The sequence below is a fragment of the Bombus terrestris genome, chromosome 5 (assembly GCF_910591885.1).
Source record: "Bombus terrestris chromosome 5, iyBomTerr1.2, whole genome shotgun sequence".
Lineage (NCBI taxonomy): Eukaryota > Metazoa > Arthropoda > Insecta > Hymenoptera > Apidae > Bombus > Bombus terrestris.
Window position 1 is genome coordinate 4,799,199 of NC_063273.1, and position 15,711 is coordinate 4,814,909.

Here is a 15,711-nt window from a genome sequence, read left to right on the forward strand (position 1 = left end):
ACGATTCAGTTCGGACAGTTAAACAGTTTATTCAGATCGAAACTTTATGTAATATATACATACGAGTTAGTAGACGATATGCAGTTCTGATATGAAATCACCTATACAGTGAACTTAAAATATAATCGATTTACACGGACCTCGCATCATGCTGATTATGTACATTCGTTAGTCTATTCGTTTTCGTGTTCGATCGAATCGCTTGCACCAGGTCAGCGGCGCATCGTTTCCTCGCGTGCCAAGAATTTTCCTATCGATGTTGTCAGAACGTTTGCCGGAAAAAGAGGAGCCATATAGAAAAGAAGAACCAAAAGGCCAAAAAGAAGAGGAGAAACCTGAATTATATTCTTCATCTTTCCCTCGAGGAGGAACGAAACGTTTGAGCGTACAGGAATCGATGTAGATTCTCGGCTTGTGCGTGCGTCATACCGAAAATTGATTCTCGCCAGATCGACAGCCGGATACGTTTAGGTTAAATGTTCGTGGACGTGAAAGAAAAAAAGTGTGATCGCGTCGATCAGGTCGCTGGTTTCCACGCGGGAACGTAGCAATTTCATTGGCAGTGCGACGACGATCGACCGTAACGATGATTTTTCGAGGGTTCGATAGAAAAAGATGTTTGATCCGATTCCCGAAGCGCGGCTAATTCTATGTTTGCGGCGAGGATAGCGTTTACTCTAATTAACAAAGATCGTTGTTCGTCGAGCGTTTTGGGAAATAACGACCTGTCAACCTGTCACTCGAACAGAAATCGACGAGTCCCATCGAACGACGATACAGGTCGCGTCGTTGCGAATCGCTTCGATTTCCTGGCACACCAGCGTTTCCTACTCATCGTCAGTCGGATTACACCTTCCATTAAACTCGCACCCTCGAAGATCGAAATTACCGACGACGTTTGTGCGATCGTCCTCGAGCACGGTTCCCACGTAGGGCAAATTCTTCAACGATACATACTTATGTACAACGATACGACATTAACTAACGAGCAACGACTTTTAGTTACCTTTTTTTTTGGGTTCTTTCATTATCCCTTTTTTCTCATTTAATACATCGAAAAAAAAGAACACTCGACATTTGGTTCGACGTTACTAATCATTTGGATCGCGTAATCGATTCGCGATGCCTCACGCAATACGATAACTTAACGTTTATTTCTTTTTCGCTCGTTTTCTTCTCCTCGTTACACGTTCAAAGTAGAAACCGCATACCTCGAGCGAGAGTCTTGGACGAAGTTGGCGTTACTTCATTCTCTTAGGAATATACTTTGTCACTTTTTACTCCTAGTTTCGCCGTCAAGCTTCATGACTTCGTCGCAAAGTGTCACGTGGAAGCCCGGTTTTTCTGACCTTACAAATTCAATTTTTCACCCGAGTATAAAGACTCCTCGAGTCTCTCCGCTACTCCGTTATTCTTCTCTCGTTCGTTAAGCGAATCGAATGAAATTAGGAGAACAGTCGGACGGCTGCGACTTCTCGGTCGAATAATGCACGCGGTAAATTTTCATTCTCCGATCGTTGCGCCTACACGTGCGTGTATATTTACAAGAGTGTTCCACTCACGTCGGAAATTAGGCTAAACGCGAAAAGGAACGTCCACGTCGACGATGGATCAAAATTTGGAAACTTCGTATCACAGCTACGATCGAGTACGATCGAACAAAACGTTCTTCGTTTTTCTAAAAAAACCGCGCTTCCTCGCCGTAAACCGTCTCGTTTGCCAGCTCGCACAGGCCTATCAACTATCTCGTCTCCGACTGTTCTCCTCAATTTCGATCGGATTCGTCGCGATACAGTTACAAACACCTCGAGTTTCTATTCTCGATCGCATCACTTATTGTCGATTCTTGCTTAACGCATTTTATCCTCTCCGCTCGGAAGAGAAAGCGATTTTCGTTGAATCAAACGTCGTCCCTAATTCCAGCGAATGTTAAAATCGCGTTGCGCTCGTACGAGATTTCGTGAGAATGCGAGAGAAAAAAAAGAAACGAAAGAAAGAGAAGGACGACCACGGGCTAAATAATCGAAAGGAGACGCCGACGACGTTGCAACGTATAAAATGGTGTTTCGTACAAACTGCTTCCGCCCCGAATATGTTTTCCGTCGTTGAAACTGATTGATCAGCCTCGATACCGCGCATCACGCCTCTTCCTTCTTGCAACTCGGCGAAGTAACATCGCGTTATCTTTCCATTCCCCCGCGTCTTCCTTTCCTCTTCCCTCTCCCCTGATTTCCATCGTATATTCTCGCCCAGTTCCTCCATCCATCTTCATTCCGAGCAACCGGAAGAGGGGTTGTACGAGAACCTTTTATCTTTTCTCGCGTTTCTCGGCCTAATGCCTCGATGTCTGGAGAATTCGATTGGTAGGCTGAGACGTGGGTTTATTTACCCCCATTTCGATTCTTCGGCGTCGATTGCCAACGCCGCCGGCTCCCAGTGCAATCGCTTCGAAGCGCGTTTAATACCTTGGGCTGGCAGCCGGATACAAAGTGGAACGTGGTTCTTGGATAGAAAGTTGCGTTTCCTCGATACGTTACTCGAGACTGCCACTTCGGCGAACGGTGGTCCGGTCGTACGGCGTGTCCGGGAGGCGAAGTCACGTAGCGAGAAAGAAATATGCGAAAAGACAACGTCGAAGATGGTTGGACTCGGAGTCTGGCGACGGAAACAGGGATAGGGGAAAGTTGCGCCGACGTTCGAAGACAGAAGAAGACTACTTGGGAACATGTAGCCCAGGTGGAAAACTCAGGAGCGCAAGTTTTCACCTAACTCTTTTCCAGTTCGATTCTTCTTCTTCTTTTCTTTCAGTTCCGTTCCTTCCTTCGTCCGTTTCTTCCCGAGAGGAAAAAAGAGAAAAGAACAAATTTTGCCCGACTATCGAGAAAACGTTTACAAAACAATTTTGGCGGATACCTTCTCGCGATTGGAAAGTTTTCCCGACAAATCTAAGCTCGCGTCGCACATTCGCCTTTCTATCCATCGCTTATCCAGTCGACGATCTCCGTTAGCTTAGCGGCTGTTGTTCCGTTGCTCGCAACGACACGGCGGATTGTCTTTATGCCGCTTCGTACGATGTCTAATCGTTTCGCAAGACGAGTCGCTAGAGCGTTCGTTCGCTGCGTACGTTATCGATCATCGAACGTCTTAATGGTCAATGTCCAGCCGTGCAGCGCTACGAACGAGCCGAAATTTTCGGCAAGGGACCTCTGTTCGTGTCGATGAACGCGATACACGGGCGCAAAAGGCGACGAACAACGAGGTCTAGACGCAGCTCTCCGGAAGCCTGTTGGCCATCAGTCGTCTCTTGATCGCCTCGCCGTCCAAGCATTCGCCAGCGACGACAACGCCTTGCCCGGCTCCGACGACGACGACACCTTGGCTGCCACCGAGTGTCACGCCGCCCTGTCCACCGCCCATCATCACTCCCGTCATGGGCATGCTCTGTAAACTCGGTATCGTGCTTCTCGATGGTAACCTCAGCTCCGTCGGTCTTCCGCTGAATTTGTGGCAGAGTTCGTCTATGCTTGGTGTAGGTCCGGGTGTGACCCAATGTCCCGGGGGATATCCACCTGGATAACTCGGTGGGCTAACTTCCACCAGGTTTCCCTCTGCAACATCGAACCGAAGATAATTTTTTTGGAATTCGTTCGAAACGATATGAGGCGTCCCCGTGACAATTAGCCACGCGGTTCTCCTCGTCTTCTCTTTTCACCTTTGCCCTATCCGATTGTAACTTGACGTTTCCTACGCAAACCTCGTGTACGTATCATCTTACGGAATGACCAACGTTCTTGGCTCGGTGAAAGCGAGAAATCTATTTTACGTCATCAAACCGTTGCATTTCATTTCTTACTAAAATTCTAGTCGCGTTAAACGCTTACATTTTTGATAGTCTCCCGTTATCGAGTTAATGCCTGCTAATGGCTGGATTCGCCGAACCAGGGTTTGCCCAGCGGCGATATTTTAAGCAAGTTTTTGTATTTAAATTCGTGTCTCGTAACCAATTCCAAGTCGATGTAGGGGGAACGTAGACGGAAATTAGTCGGAGATGTTTGTCCCGCGAGCACGTACCACCGCGTTAAGCGAATTCTAGAAAGCGATATGAACTGCGCGGCCGATCGCGCGAATCGATCGCAATCGCGGACCTGCCGAGCAAATGGAAAATGTTTTTGGAAAATATTTGGCGTTTTTGGTCCGATCTCTTTTGTTGGGGATGAAATACCGCCGGAGCCGTGGCGCTCGGCAACCGTGTAAGCCGCGGTAATTTAATAAAATCTATACACGCTGCTATTACAAATCGCGGCGATGCTCGTAACCCACGCAATTAGATTAACTGCGCGTTGCGAGAACGTTTCCTGGCCATTATTTGAAAATGCAGAGCGGCGCGGCGCGGCGTGGCACGGCCATCGATCGGTAGCGCACCCGCTTTGCCAGCGACGAAACCGCATTCGAAGCCCCGTGTTTCCAAATCTTCAGAAACTCACCGAATTTATTTGGGATGACGTCGGGGTCGGTTTCCACGGTTTGCTGAGGATTTTGCAGAGGATACTGTTGCGGCGGTAGTTCGCTGAGTTCCGCCGGTTTTTCGTGTCGAGGTTTCGACACTCGTTCGCGGCGTACGCGCACTACCACCACAAGAATGATGAGGACCAGCGTGACCAAAGCTCCGACCACCACACCGATCAGCGGCGACAGCACGATCCCAGCGTCTTGTCCTTGAACAGAGGCGTAAATCGAAGGTAGTTAGCGGAACGATGCGTCAAGTGTAGCGGGGCTTAGACGGGAAACGCGGTAGGTGCCAGCGTGCGTTTAAACGACCTACGTAATTAACAAATTCCGCGTTGCCGCCGTTTCACTCGGGGCTCGATGAAATTTACGAGGAAACTGGGGATTGACAAATGAACAACGGTAATTTATTTAATATTATCGTGGCTATAATTAAACGACGCATAGACCTTGTAATAATAGCGCGATCGTTGCTCGAATCGCAGCGAATGAATCGTAATATATCCATACATTAATAAACAGGTAACCGCAGGACGCTGGAAACTGCGCGACAATAATCATTATGAAACGGTAGACAAGCTTTTCGAAGGACGATCAAGCGTTGTCCAGCGATACTGTTGTAATCTGACGCGATCCGTTAATTTCCTTCGTGGCAATCGGATACACGAATTTTCCTCTAATCGTCGCTGCGTTTCTTTTGCTTCGCTTTCTAACGGAGACCCGTTAGAAAATCTGCGAATTAACTTCATGGCGATGGGCGACGAAAAAGCTATACCCGCAGATCGAAAAGCTGTTACAGCAAGCGACCGAGGAATATTTTACGAGTTTCGTTCGTTACGGTTTTCTTAATTGGACGAGTTATCGGGAAACTGTTGTCGCTGAGAAACTTCAATTAGAAAGACGCTTTACTTAAAACCATTCGTCGGCTAGCAAGATCCGTGTGATTACCTAATTAAACGGAGTGTCCCATCGAGAGGGACTTTGTCCTTTTCTTTTTTCCTCGCTATCCTTACGGATTCCTTCTGGTTGAAGATATTCGTCAAAAATGATTGTGCACAAAATTCTGTATCTTTTCTGCGGTTCGATCGGAATCGAAATCTATCGCGAAAACAGCGGACGAAGCAAAACGCGAATTAGACTGTGTTCTACGTAACAACACCGAGGCAAAGACCGTTTTACAGATCTTTCTGGCTACTTACTATCCTCCATTTTTTCTCCTCGTACTCACCGCGCTAAACCGTACAAACAAGTCCGAGAAAACAGGCTGTGCAAACGGCTTTTCCTGAAACTTAACCGGCTGCCGACTCGATTCAAATGTTTGTTCGCTGAAAATTAGAGAAAAAGATTCTTTTCGAGAAGCAGCCTGCTACCGGTGTTAGTCAACCAAGCTTGGCCTCATCTTACGACGATGTAAACCGTTGTTACGTAAGTCACGTTTCTCTTGGAATAGCCGGAGAACGAGACAACGAGCAACATCGATATTCGAGATTGAAATTGGAGACCATATCGCGGCAGAGTAGGTTCATTCGCCAGAATGAAAGAGAACGAGAAATCTTGCAGGCTAATTCTTGGTTCGCGTTCGAGTTCGTCGGTTTCTCGCACGTGACGTTTTAGTCGATAGTGGCCGAGCGTGGGAACTGGCCTGCTGTTTTCCTCGGATAATTAACAAAACTGTATTCTTCGAGCGCGGCTTGGCCAGCTGTGTTCCACTGTACGGTAAGTGGGACAGAGCGCTGGCACGCTCGTTAGCCTCCCGTGACGAACGTTTTTAATTCTTAACTCGCAAACAGTATCTACGTACCTATGTGTGCGTTTGCATTGTACCGATACCTTTGTCACCGCTATCCACCACACCACCACTATCGTCGTTGCTATCGACCTTGGAAACGCGCCGCTTTGGCTAAAGTTCCACGCCAGATTGTCGGATAACCAGGCACCCAGATCGGCAAATATCCTCGCTGCCGTGGATTCCGAATATTTCGGCGACGATCGTAGCTTCTGTCTCCGGAGTGAAACTTTCTCCGCGAAGGTTGAGAAAAGCTTGGAAGGCTTTCGTCGTATGGGGAAAAGACTGGGTGGAAATTGCGCGCGAGGCAGCGCGCGGGAATGAAAATCGCACGATATACACGTTATGCATAATACGGGTACATTTATGCGTGTAAATAGATTGCATCGCGCGAGTGTGTGTGTGGATGTGTGCGTGTATCTATGCACGGGAATATACTTTGGCAGGACGCGTAATGCTCGTAAAACCCAAGGTTTAATCAGCCACCCTAGGTATTCGCGTTTCTCTAGCACCTGACTCGAGGAAGACTACGCTCGGTACGCGCGACGTTCTAACGTTCGACGTTCGCCTTTCCGTTTATTCGGTGGATCGACACGTGGGTCCTCGCCGACTATTCGCAAAATCTGGAAACACGCGGTGGAAATCGACGTGAAACAGGTTGCGCGTAACAGCAGAGAACGAAACACGGTTATTGCACTTATCGCGTCGCACTCGTAAAGGTTGCTGCGTTTTATTGGCAATGCCATTGTGCGCTATCTTCGCTTTGAATCCCGCGCGTAGATCCGCGAATAGACCGTATACGACGATCTTGCGAGTCTCGAAGGACGTTCGAGGAATATATGAGCGCGCGCGGTTGAGCGACAGAAAAGTGCTTGGCGTGGACGTAAAAGCTCTCGTAAAGCCATCGAATCGCACGATCTAAGACGGTTCTAGACTCTACACGGAGTAGGAAGTTGCGTGGTAAGAGATCGATTCTCTCGATAAATCGTAGAATTACGCGAGTCCTTTCGAACGGGCTGTTTATTTCGGCAACCATTAAAGACGGATCCCCCGTGCTGTCTGGTTTCGCGCGAAATTGACATACAGTTCTTTCCGAAAACTCGACGATATTTCAAACGGCGTGGCGCGTTGCAACTTCCCTCTCGGCAGATGCCGGTAATTGCATCGTTACGATAATTTCTCGGATCAATTACGGTGACTTACTTTAGACGGCTGTCACGGTCGCTCGCGATCGTATATTCTTCGAAAGCGTCGACGGATTCTCGTTAAAGTTGTACGGCGGAAGCTCCGTTCCCTTGGAACAACGAGGAAATATATTTCTCGCGGCACGTTTCAGGACGCGGTATTCGCCTAAATCACGCGGATAGTTTGCCAGCTTTTCTCTTCCCTTGCCTGGCCCTCCGTTTCTTTGCCGACCCTTTCCTTCCCTTCCCTTTCGCGTTCTTTCCATCCGCGTTAACGCCGCGGCTACAATTTTTTAATCAATTACTAGTTTTTAGCAGATTGCAGGTTCTTTCTTGTCCGGGAAATGGGCACAGTTTGCGATCGTATAACCCCCTAAGCCTCGACAATGTCTCGTAAAAGTTGCAATGGAAGTTTAATCGAGTTCCACGCGAAGAAACGTCTGGTGCCGGGGTACTAAAGATAAACCGGTCCTTATACCGTCGATCCTCGAGAATGGTCTAACGGGATTCTCGAAGAGAGCCAACAGGGGGAATCGCATATCCCAACGGGCTCTCGAACTCGGAGTTCATCGAAGTTTAGATCGCTAATCGGTCTTAACGCGGGTTCGCCAAGATTTTCACTGCTACGTACTTCAGCTAAAATCGGGAAAAAATTCCTTCTGCCACGGCGAGGTCGCAAAATCGCGCTTCGATAAAGATTCGATTTCCTCGAAATTCCGCGTTCTTCTTTTATAATCCGTCCGGCGAACACGCGACGTTCCCAGCAATTCGCCAAAAAGTAGCCCTTTTTCTTTTCCTTCGTCTTTTTTCTTCTTTTCTTCTTACGAGAAACGTAGAAGACTCGTGCGACGTTTCAACGAACGTTACAATTACACGAACGACAGAAAAGCCAGAATGATACGAAAGGAGAAAGTCATTGGAGAAGTTTCAGTCATGCGTCGACTGGATATCGGGCTACAAGTAAGACGGAGCTTCGATGTCATACGGCCGACTAAGTCACCAAAAAGCCCGGCTTAGCCAGACCCAGATCTAACTTTGGCTCACTTGGATTAATTTCAACGTAAAGCTAACCCCGAATCGATGTTGTGCTGTCGGTTCTCCGACTAAGGCGACTTACGTGTCCCAGTTCAGCCGTTTTCAATTAATGAAACGCGCACGCGAATCTCTTTCGGCTCCGTGACCGATCGCTTTCGACCCGGATTACCACGGAAACGCGACCACCGTCCGTTCTGAAAATTATTCCATTCGCCGCGCGAACACATTAAAAGGATTTCCAAGCACGTATACCATCCACGATATTACTTTGGATTTTCTCGTTCAAGACACGATTCGTTTCAACCGTGGAAATATCCTTGCCACCCGGTCGGTCTTCTGCCTGTTTCTCCCGTTTTCTTACTTCCTTAGCCGTGTTTAGCGTATAGATTCTCCGATTGAAACGGAATAAATCTCAAGTCGATGTTCGTAGCTGCCTGCGAATCTCCTCGTAGGTTAATCCCTTTTGCGAGGTACGCGATTCTCCTGGATGCTAATACGGCTACGGTCAAGTAGCCACGTCGATGGTGGTTTGGTATCCTCTTAATTGCGTTCAGCCGGAACAGTCTCGAGAGTTCGTCACTGATTACTCCCTCTATGTCCTACTCTCTTCACCCTCCTCTCTGCCTCTTTACCATCCCTTCCATCCGCGCGTCGCCGCCCTTTCCCTTCGCATATGTACACACCAGAAATCGTATGCTCATGTGCAACAATAGAAAGCCATGTGTACGTAGGTGAAATCGAGGAGCAATTACCGGCGCAATCTCGCAACCTGAAGAGGATTGCCCCACAGAGAGAAACCGAAGAGAAGAACGGATAGGGGCCGGCGAGAGAGAGAGAGAGAGAGTGAGAGAGTGAGAGAGAGGAAGGCGGGAGGAGTAGCAAAAGGACGAAGCCAAGGGCAATGTAGTCGCCGATCTTGAGATTCTCGTTCATAATAAACGCTTATCGAGGGGATTGGCCGATCTTCGGAGGCTCGAAAGGCTTAAAGCCAAGTACCCTAATCTCAATTATCGTACGATCCAGTAGGAATGCCACTAGTGTCGATGGAACCCTTTCTCTAATCCGATGTTACCGTTCCACTCTTCCTCTCCTGTTCCTGGTCATTGCCACCCCCTCTCATCCTCCGATTTCGCTTTAATTCGAATACCCGCGGGCCATCGGTTTCGCTAAAATTATTCCTACGAATAGAAGCTTGCAACGTTACCTTGTCTCTGCGTTACTCCACCGTTACCAGATATCCGAATTACGTTTTCACTTGTTCTTGACAACGCGGTATATTCCAAAGTTGCATCGACTCGCCGAATTACTTTGTTCGGTGCAGGCCGATCTAGTCCGATCTAGCACGTTCAGCTTCTCGATAGCGTTTTCTCGATTTCTGTAGACGCTTATCGGACGCAGATCGGTGATCGAAACGCGTCGCGTCGGAATAACTTCGTCGTGAAAACGCAAAAGGTTTAGCGTGTTGGCGGACTGTACTTACACGCGCGTAGAAGGAGGAAATTTCATGGCTCGCGATAATCTGATTCAGAATTCGGTGCAGCTGACGCCTTTCAGCCTTAGCCGCGGTACCGTTCGACGAGACGAGATTTCGCGAGGAATCTAGCGGCGCGAATACGCGGAGTTCGATTTGCCTGTAATTTCTCTTTCGAAGTAGGCGAACAGCGGCGACGGTTTCTCGAAATTAAGGAGGATTCGGTGAGTGGTGCAGATAGGCGACGTCGGTGGTACGCGTCAACGTCACCGCTGTTTCCTCCCCTATAATGCTATCGCTTCCTCCGCCACGAATTATGTATTTCGTCGTTTTGTGATCGATGATGGGCAAATTTCACGGGCTTTCGATTCTCGGGCCACTTTCATCAAACGCGTTGATAATTCTATCCCAGTTTCAAACTGCGGGACGTCTCTCGCAGCTTTTCGACACGTATAGTTTAACGGTGTGTAGCATAAACCACCGTAGTTGGACATTTCCGTGGCTTTGATCGGTCTACACGGTCTCGTATTAGGGAGAGAGAGAGAGCAGAACTTTCGACGGTAGTAAGGTACGCTCTCGACTGCTGACGACGACGACTACGATGACCGAACAAAGGCCAGTCTTAGCCCGAGAGAACGTTATCATGTGTCGCGGTATTACGCGGCAGCGGTGTAAAGATTTCGGTTGAAAAGCAGGCAATGGTCGTCGGTCGTATAATCACGAATAGTCGTTTCCGCTTAATTCCGGATAGTATTTAGAGACGAGCTTAAACTCGAGAATGGGTCGTTATGATACTTCCGGCAACATTACCTGTTACGAATAGCGGGGACCGTGGCGCTAGCCAAAACCGTTTGAGGAATTTCCACGGCTACCATTTTCTGGCCACCGGCGAAATTGTTGGATAACTCGTGCGCGCGCCAGCTTGATATAAACTCCGCTTGGAATATATTACGCCGCAGAGAATATTTCTTAAGGACTTAACGATGTGACTCGTACGGCGATAATAATCGTTTTCCTTCCGACAGGACTTTACTTCGCTGCTTTAATAGAATTTAAAGCGGTCTTTCTTCTTCCACGAACGACGATTTCCCGTTTAAAGCGGTTTCCGCGCCGCAAAGAAAATTCATAATGCCGTCGCTATAGTCTGCGTTACCTCGATCAAAACGATGGCAAACACGAACGAAAACGAATGAGCGCGACAATAACGTTGAAGAAATTTATATCGCCGACGCGATCCTCGCGAATAGTTTTTAACGATGGATCGATAGATTCTCGGAGTTGGATTTTAAGACACAGCCCAGCGAAACCCGACAAAACCTAGGACGAGGCTGGATTTGTGGTTCAGACACGTACCCTCGCCAATCAGCACGCGTTGCATCGTCCGCCGGGCTTTCACGATCTACGATGCTTTCCGTTTCACGAATTTACAGCCAATCGAGCCTCCTCTGGACGAGCAAAAACTTTTTACCGCTCCAGATCTTGCAATTATGGCTGGAATTGAATTAGTAGCCCAACGTGTCTTTTCGTGGATCAAAATTTTCCTCTCTACGATTCGCCGATCGATCCTCGCGTATGAAAAGCCGCGCGTGATTCTGCATCTGCCTATTCTAGATCGACCGATCTCTGAGATGATCGATAGCTACGATGCGCGTTGCGGATGCAACGGAAACGCGCGTCGATTCGACCATCCTTTAATTGACGTTACGTGCGAGGACGTCAAGCGTGGTATCGGCGTTTACGCGCAGTGAGTTACATCGAGATCCGTTTTACGAGGGTCCGATCGCGTTAACGACACGCGTAAACGCACGAAGCAATACGCCTTAAGCAGTACGCGCGAATTAGACAGTTGGGAAGGAACTGTGATCTCGCTGCATCGTTCATCGAGACACGCGATGCACTTGTTTAACATCCGCGTGCCACAAATTACGTCGATTTCTCTGGTTCGCATCGCTCTCTTCCCCGTCGTCACCCTGCGTCCGGAATCGCGAAATTCAATTTCCTCGTCGTGCTTCGCGACCAATTGCCGGCTCGTCTACCGCTTACCACCATCGAAGAAACACGGTATATAGAATTTCGAAGAACGAATTCCATTCAATTTCGTAGGTGTTTACTCGCGAGAAACGCGATCTGTTTGAGTTTCCACCTTACCAGGTATCTTTGATTCCGCGAGATCGGTTATATCAATAAAAATGCGAAACAGGGCTTTATAAGGAGCGTGGGTCTCCTGTCTCGCAAAATATTACGTTTGCATCTCGAAAGAAAATTCTTACCACTCTGTCGATTTAAATATTAACTCGCGGATTAACGAGATATTCGTTGGAAATAACCGACGCAGAAACGTTTATGGCTCTTTGCACGTGAAAGCTACTCTTCGTTCGCGCAACCTCCAGTTTTCCAATCTTCCAACTGAGACACGTTAATCGCGAGTTTCGCGATGCGATTTTTTTTCGCTCGATTCGCCGCCGTCGGAGGTTCGGGAGGGACAACGATCGAAGAAAGAGGCAATGATCTCCGTTAATACAGCTCGACTCTGCGGGGTGAAAGAGCGGCGTTCTTTAGGCGAAGGATAAAAATAAGTTGACAAGGAGGCGTGGTAGGACGGAAAAAAGCGGGCTCGGTGGGTGAAAAAACCGGCGAAGCGAGCGAGCTTTCGGCTGACGTCTGACGAGAGGCGGGCCGGAAGACGGAAGATCGGAAGTAAGCGACGAGGGAAACGGGCAGGACGAAAGAGGGATGAAGAGAGAAACGACGACGGGGGTAAACAGAGCTAAGTGAAGTTAACGACGGAGCAAGAAGAGCGGCAAAAATGACCCCGGGAAAATTACCGCACGCGAAACGGTTTAATGTCCAAAAAGATGAGCGAACCGAGAACGTAAAGAGGGGGACACGCGAGCAAGACGAAAGGAGAGAAGGTGCAGCCGCTTAATGACCATCCTGTACGTTCGTATCTCTTCCGGATAGCCTCTTCTCCTTCTGTTTTCTCTCTCTCCCCTTCCTGTTTCTCCCTTTCTCCGTCTTTTCCTCTCTTTTCCACCCTTTCCAGTCTTATCTTCTGTTTCTTTTTTTCTCTCTGACTTCTGTACGGTTCCGTCGGTGGGTGCCGTTGGGACCATTATCTGTAATTGCTTTCCTTAATTCGATGCTCGTTGCTCTGCGTAAATGCGAATGGGGAAAAAAATTCTTCCAACGCACTGGGGAAAACAGTTAACCAATGTTGGAGGAAAAAGAACACGAATGCCGATCGAGTCGAGAGTTTCGAGACCGATCCGATTAAATTTCTGTCCCGATGCGTTAGCGACGCACCCGTGAAATATGAAATCGATTCGAATAGGAACGTAACGTCCAAATCGGAGAAGAAAGGTCGTCGAGCTATTTAAATGCCGCAAGTTTCTGACTAATGTCTTAATTACGCGCTAATCGACTTTGGAGTTGGCTTGTCGGGCTGTCGGTCGTTTTACCGATCGAGTTCTGAGAGGAGTAGTTTTAATGCTAAGTAGCCGAGAGCCTGTCTCGTCTCTGCTCCTTCTCTCTCTCTCTCTCTCTCTTTCTCTTTCTCTTTCTCTTTCTTCCGTCTAATCGAAAGATAATCAAATGCAGTCAGAGAGACGGAGAGAGAGGGGGGAGAGAGGGAGAGAGAGGACGTAAGTAATGGTCGTTTGTTCTTGAATGTCGAGAAGTTGATGTACGAGAAGTCGTGGCAGTCGGGTGGTCGCGCACGGGCACAGGAGAAGAGAGAGCGCGTTCCATGCTCGCTCGCATCTCCCGCTTGCAAATTGATAGACGCTGCCGCGACCGTAAATCACTTTACTGACAATTGATTTGGTGCCCTCCGTTTTACCTCGTTGTAAACTCCACGCCATGCTGATATTTACGATCGCGCGTATACACACGATGTCACCCAGTGACTCACTGCGCGCTATCCACGACAAATCTTTTACATTTTTGCGTCATTCTCCTTCCTCTACATCGACTTTGCCGCCCCCCCCCGTTCCGCATATTTTTTCTTTTTTTTCACTTTGCTAACCATTTTTAACGTTTTTCCATCATCTATCCAATAGACGAGTTTGAGCGCGTGGTGAAAATGAATAAACGCGTCGCCATACACTGTTATTTACGAGTTACGTATCTAGCTTTTTCATAACGACGACAGCGCGATGTCGTTCGAAAACAAACAAAAAAAAAAGAAAAAACTCTTTCTCGACATACGCTTCAGACTGAGGTAAATATTTTTTCTAGCAGAAAACGTAACGAAAAAACTTGGAAGAAGTAAACAAAGAAATAAGCGAATAAAAGAATTAATCGCGGAGCGAAAGTTGGAAAGCTCTCGATGTTTCGAGTTATCGATGAAGACGTAGGCCCGTTTCTTGGATTAAAGTCGGCACCGGCTAAGTAGCACAATGTACATAGAGACCGGATAATGGGTGTGGTGCATTCGTCTCGGTGTGTTGTCTCGGGGGTGGCGATTCGTCTTGCTTACTAACCTCGTCGTTGACACCACCCACTCGGGAACAACTACCATCCGTTTCAAAGGCGGCGCGGAACCCGCAGAAACCAGGCGGCAGCGACCTTGCCTGCTGAATCCCTGAACGCTTTGTTAATCTCCTTGACATCGGTGCCGGTCACTATATTGATCAGGGTCAACCTAACGCGGCTCGTTTCTCTTTGAACGCGCTTTCTGTTCGATTAAGCTTACGCATGACAGTCCATTTCTCATTCTGTCACTTTGCTTATCCCTTTCTTTTCTACGAGTTGACTTTAAGCTCTGGTCGATTTCTTCGCAAAGCATCTACTACTACCTTTTCATGAACGTTGCGCACGTTTCTTTGTTTGTTGATGGTCAGTTATATATATATATATATATATATATATATATATTTGTATATTCATTTAGGATCGGTATCACGAACGATTTAAAGGCGTAAATGCAAATAGAAGAGAGATACAACTTACCGGTACGTTTCTCGGCGTCGCGATAGGTGACCTCGCTGAGAATGACCGGTTGACTGCGACCTTTAGCGTTTACGGCGTAGACCGCGACATGAACGCCTGCCTCGACGGACGCCTCCAGACCGGCCAGAGAGAAATTCGGCTCGTCTACGTTGGAGACGTTGTAGAGAGGCTGGCTGCTCGATAGGAAATCCACGTCGCCATGGTACACCTCCAGGATGAATTTTTGCGGAAGTCCGCCATCGTATCCGGCCACGCATTTCACCTCGACGCTGGTGTAAGTCTGGTTCGCGAGCGTGCAGTTACGGACCGGAAATGGTTTTCCTGAAACGAGAACGTCACCGCGGTTAAATCCGTCACGACGCTGCTCGGCTGCGACCACGTTGTTAAAATTTTACGAGCTAACGTCGCACGTTTTGCCATTTTGATTCGCTCTTCCTAACTGTACCACCCGCCCTTTTCTCTTTCTGCGATTATTCAAACAGACGGCCACTTTTCCACGCAGTTCGATTCTCCGGGGTAGAATCGATTCTCGCGATAGCGTTGACTTTCGCTCCCACAGCTCTAGAGACGCGCGCCAGTTGGTTATTTCGTAGAGCGAAAGTTGACGTTCTTCTGCAAGCTTCGAATATTAAAACGAGCCGACGCGTGAAATTGCTTCGTAAAGGATTTCAGTCTTGGCTGGCTCTTTAGAACGTTACGATTGTAAACGGACGAGGTCCGCAGCTGGTCGCTCGGCCTTTTAACTCGCAATATTCCACGGCTACTTTGTGCGAATCCGT

General features: G+C 48.1%; 1 protein-coding gene across 5 annotated transcripts in view; it reads right to left on the reverse strand.

Annotated features, from left to right (window-relative positions):
• Window positions 1–9: 9 nt before the first annotated feature.
• The window catches only part of LOC100644170 (nephrin), a 253,734-nt gene continuing 238,032 nt past the window's right edge, over window positions 10–15,711 (reverse strand). For all 5 annotated transcript variants that reach the window (XM_048405776.1, XM_048405777.1, XM_048405779.1 and 2 more), the window contains 3 exons: window positions 14,933–15,253; window positions 4,485–4,715; window positions 10–3,608 (listed from right to left, as the gene is read on the reverse strand). In XM_048405776.1, coding sequence (XP_048261733.1) covers window positions 3,262–3,608; window positions 4,485–4,715; window positions 14,933–15,253 — 899 coding nt within the window. In that variant the 3' untranslated portion in view covers window positions 10–3,261. The remainder of the gene's footprint in view (window positions 3,609–4,484; window positions 4,716–14,932; window positions 15,254–15,711) is intronic.